General features: G+C 47.9%; 1 protein-coding gene across 1 annotated transcript; it reads left to right on the forward strand.

Annotated features, from left to right (window-relative positions):
• Positions 1-2,452: 2,452 nt before the first annotated feature.
• Positions 2,453-4,301, forward strand: gbp (glycogen synthase kinase binding protein). Its single transcript, XM_076736238.1, has one exon. The coding sequence runs from the start codon at positions 2,558-2,560 to the stop codon at positions 3,071-3,073; it is 516 nt and encodes a 171-aa protein (XP_076592353.1). The 5' UTR covers positions 2,453-2,557; the 3' UTR covers positions 3,074-4,301.
• Positions 4,302-5,224: the final 923 nt, after the last annotated feature.

The raw sequence follows: 5,224 nt of genomic DNA on the forward strand, positions 1-5,224 counted from the left end.
TTTCAGTGTTGATTTTGTGCCGTTTAGAGGCTCTCAGCGTAGAATGGGTGAAGTATTATTCCCTACATTTAGACGCTCTGCACAGGGCGTGGACACACCAGCAGGAACACCTTAAAGCACGAGCATTCCAGTCCAGCAGCTTAAAGCTGTTTTTACATTCTTCACACTCCGCTGGGAGGTTTTCGTTCAATGAGGGTGTCGTTTCTGGGTTACTCTGTTGCCTTGTGAGGTGTTTTATTGTGTCTACAACCTGAAGAACCACAACAGTCTCTCTACTATTTACTTTTGGCCGGTCAAGGCGACGTATGCTGAAACAGATAACGGTTAAAAAGCTTTAAATTCCTCAGTTATCTCAGCGATTCCTCTGAACGTAACCACGACATATAAGTAAAAACTTCACGCTTGACCTGCAAGACACAAATCAACAAACCTCCTCACAAGGCCGGTCAGCAGCTGTTCTGGAGCTTTCCACTGAAAACAACTGAAGATGTTCAAATTTCCATTCCTCTGAGGAGTCCAGTGACTTCTCCTTCATCTTCATTCTTGATTCATCCTCTTCATCTGCTGAGGAAGACTCTGTGTTATGATCAACAGCACAACGAGAACAGCTACTGAATTGCGCTTGTTGTGTGTTTTGTCAAAATATGTTATTTGGCAGAAACTTCCAAGATAAAAATTACTCATAAAGTTCATGCTGACAGTTTTCTGTTCTGCTGAGTCTGTAGTTGAAAACCACTTTGGTTAAGATTCCTCTGCTGTTACATGTTTGACTGTGCAATTCAGTTTATTTATATACATCCCAACAAAGACTGAGACGTTCCACATAAAGCAGCTGGAGACCAAATACTTTAACACACAGAGACCCAACACTTCCCCCATGAGCAAGCAAATGTGCACCACTCCTGCACAACTGACTTTTTAAGCAGTTTTGTTATTTTTGTTCAACTCATGAGACGTAAAGAAGCTGAGAGTTTCAGTGTACAGCGACTCTGTCTGTCTGATGGGGTCGTTCCTCCGTACAGCACTTCAAACTGGGCTAACATTCAGTTCAAATAAAGTGTAAGTTTTTATTTTTAGAACCAGACAAATACAGATACCAGCAGTAGATCAGATACCAAACACACACCTGCTGTGTGAAATATCATACCTCATATATGGACTCTGGGATGTCATCTAAGCTCACATGATCTTTAAATGCACCTTTGATATAAATAGTAGAGTGTATGTATGGCAAGGTGAGATTATTCAGAAAGTAGATTTTATTTGTGTGCTTTAAACTGCTCATTTTGACTTGGAGAAGGAGGAAAGTCATCTACGTACTGTTGTTTTGTGTTTCAGGAAGTGATGACAGTTTACTTCAGTCTCGTATTTCGGTATCACCACTAACTGCCACAACCTCACTGGATTCCAGTATGACTGGACTCCTGCTGCCATTGAGACACACAGGAAACCTCAGCAGGCCGTCCGATTGGCTCACGTACCACGTGGTGGCAGTGATAGTAGCTCCTTATATGGCCATGAGGGCTCTCTCTTTGACTGGAGCATCAGGTTTAGCCCAGTGCTGCTTCTCAGAAACAGAAACGTACACTGTGTTCTCCCACACACACACACACACACACACCCTCCACTCCTATTGTCACTGTATACATGCTGGGTGCCAGAGGCTCCTCACGTTTACACCTCACATTCACAGCCAGCTGCTAACCGCCTCGTGCATTTAGGCCTATGACAGACCTCCTCTGCTGTCCAATCACACACATTTTATCACATCATATGTCCTCAGTAAGCAGAAATGTGGCACTAATGTGTGACTGATTTGAACAGAAATAAGATTTAAAGCGTGTAGACAAAGAAAGAGCAACAGTATGTGTTACATCTGTCATCCTTCAGTTGATCAGATACTGAGGCTTCGGCCATAATGCTGCACAGCAACTGGCTTTGATTGTGTGGTTACACAACCTATTCTGATCAATTCCAACATATATTCTGATTTCATCACGTGCTTGTTCACAAATGAACATGTTTAGAGTCTAGAACAAAGAAAAACGAGACGCTGTGTTTGGGAGGTTCAACATGATTTCACCATTTTGTTTCATGGAGAAAACGCGCTTTGTTTGTTTTGCCTGGACAGGCAGGAGCAGACAGTTTGGAGTTATGTAATGTCCATTTGAAGGGAGCAGACCACCGCCGCAACGTGGTCAGGTCGAGGCGGGAAGTCACATCCCCTATAAGAACAAGTACTGGAGCGTTATGGTTAAACTACTGCTTTGCAAATTTGTAAAAAACTTTATAACTTTGTAAAATTTTAGTCGGATGACTCGTTGCGTGATTCGTGTTTGACGTGCAGCTTATTTTGGTTTACACAACCCCCCTCCCCCTTGCAGGGAAGATGGTACCGTCCACATCGCGTCACCCATTGTTTACAAATCAACTCGGGTTGTTGGTTACTGCCGAGCGGCGTGGTGAGAGCGAGGAGCGACCCGGTGGCTCTCATTCGTACCGACCACAGAAACACCCGAAAAAATACAACCAGGACCCCGACAAACCATCCGCCACGATGCCCTGTCGGAAGGAGAACTACATCTTTCTGGAGCAGTCCGTCACCGTCGACTCCAAAGAAGTGGACGCGCTGGTGTCGAGGATCGGCGAGGCGCTGCAGCTCCACAACAATAACGGCGGCCACCAGAAGACTGTGTCCGTTTCCATGTCGTGCCTGCACGGGCTCACCGGCAGCAGTAGCGCAGGGGTCAAACCGGCGGCCATCATCAGCGGCAGCGCTGCGGCTCCGGCGCAGAAACGCAACGGCTGCTGCATGCGGCTGCGGAACCGGGGACACCGGGGGAGCAGCAGGGCAAGCCCGTATAACATCCCCGGGTCTAACAGCGACCAGGAGTGGGACCAAATCAAACCGTGGAACAAAAAGAGGATCAACGTGGAGGAGGACGATCCGCACCGGTTGCTTCAGGAGTTAATTTTATCGGGGAACCTGATTAAAGAGGCCGTGAGGAGGCTGCAGTTCTCCGCCGCAGACTGTGGAGATTTCCCCAAGGCGACGGACAATGTGCCGTGCTGATACCGTGACGGGCGGACCGTGGACGGGGTTTCCACCCTGGATGGACTCAAAACCCGAGACTGTTTAGAATCAAATTTCACAGGACTGGTAGCTATATTTCTAATTTCACCAATTTTCATCGATTTGGATCTAACGTTTGTTACGAGACGCTGGCTAGCAGTTAGCCTAGCCAGCTCGCTGTTAGCCGCCCGGCTAACGAGCCGTGTTGTTTATGTTTGAATGTCTCCGTGTGGGTCAGACGTTCGGGGTGCAGTGGAGGTCTGAGCCGCCAAAACTCACTAAACCGCCCTTTACGTTAGCAAGAAAGCCAACAATTGACCTTTGTTTGAAGGCTAACGTTGACCTCCGACGGTGTGAAGTGAAAACACACCGCGGAGTGTTTTGTGTGCAGTTCTGTGAAGGTGGAGTCCTGTGATTCCTAACAATGGCTCTGCTCTCCGTGTGGATGGATGGTTGAGTCACGGCGAGCAGAAGCAGGAAGTCCGAGCCTTTTCTTTTATTTACCACTGCATCCCGGAATTTGTTGATGTGTTTCGGGGGGAGGGAGGTGTGCTCACGGCTCGCCATCCCCGGCCTCGGCAGACCATGTTAGTGGGGGTTGGGTGGTGTAGATGTCCATTTGTTTACAATCTGATGCTGGATGTTAAGCTGTGCAGATAGGAGAGGAAGTGCCCCCTCCTGTCTGTCATTTCAAATGTTCAGTGGGTTGTCCTTTAGCTGACCTGGGAGCAGCTCCTTTCACTGGTTCACTCAACCTCAACCACACAGACCAGTGAAGGGAGCCTGTGGAGAAGCTGGTTTGTGCTCACAGCTGATGTTTGAGTGTGAGCGGGTTCAGGATCTGATGCTCGAGCGTCACAGGACGGCTCGCTGCTCCTCCGGACGGCAGCTCCTGTTTTCTCCTCTCAGTCTCATTGTCGAAGGGGAGCATGGACAGCCGACACGTGGAGGAGAAGTGGGACAGAGGAGGAACTACGCCCTTTCCTGACGGGGTCTGGATGATGTGTAACTGCTTGTTTGTGATGTTTGGGGGAAAGTTCGCCGTCACGTGACAACACTTCTGTGGTGCTCTCACCTCTTTGAATTCCGACCGGAGTTCAGTTTGTTTTCTATTTGTTTCTTCTCTGTGTAAAGAAAGTTCACCTCGACCGCTTCGTAACGAAGTATCTGATAATGTTCCTGAGTTTTCAGGGCCTTTTTGTTGTCTTAATAAACTCCTTTTTGTTTTTCCAAACCTCTGTAGGCTTGTGTTCATTGCTGCAGGAGAAGCTGGAGCCTTCACAAACTCCTCTCACTTGTTTTACTCTGACTTGTCCTACATGTGAAAGTGTGTGTCCCTCCTGGTCCTCTGAGGCCATGAGCGTGGACAACGTGGTCTTGAAGGACACATGCACATTAACAGCCTATAAATACCCCCCCACCCCCCTGGTGGATCCCAGCGTGCATGCATGACACCGGTGGTGAAAAACATGTTTTTCTCGGGTGGACTCGTCCAGTCCAGGTCCTGCGCGTTGATCCTGGCGGCTCCCCCTGCTGTTGCTGCTCGGTTACTGAGGGCGCGTCGTCATCCGGCAGCAGCAGATGGAGCCGAAAGGGCAGCTGACATCATGTTTGGGGTCTCTGGGTGGATGTTTGGCCTCCAGATGATCACATCACAGACAAATCCTCATTCATGCTGAGACACACACACACACACACACACACACACATGGGGGAGGAACTGCTCACATGTGTGTCAGGAGGATTTATTTAAGGAGTATTTAGGCCAACTAGAAGTCATCAAGCAAGGCGAGCTTCATTTTTACAGCACAGTGCGTACGCAGGTGAAACGTGCTCTAAGGGAGACAGAGGAAACTACACCTGAGACAATAAATGTTGAATCAGTAAAAAATGTTCCCAGAATCCACGTTTTGTCCCTCTGAAGTTGGATATTTTCACTCCTGACTCCTCACATATGGACGTTTGGCTCTGTGAACCCTTTAGCATCACTTTTCAATGAGCAGGGCTCTGAGGTCAAAGTAACATTAATGTTAATACAACATCTGGTTAGACTTTCAAAATAAAACTGCCTGACAACAGTAATAAACATGGTCAATGTTGAAATGGTCTCTCTGGTTACGTTCAGGAGGTGGAAGTGACCGTGGATTCTAA

The sequence above is a fragment of the Chaetodon auriga genome, chromosome 8 (genome assembly GCF_051107435.1).
Source record: "Chaetodon auriga isolate fChaAug3 chromosome 8, fChaAug3.hap1, whole genome shotgun sequence".
Lineage (NCBI taxonomy): Eukaryota > Metazoa > Chordata > Actinopteri > Chaetodontiformes > Chaetodontidae > Chaetodon > Chaetodon auriga.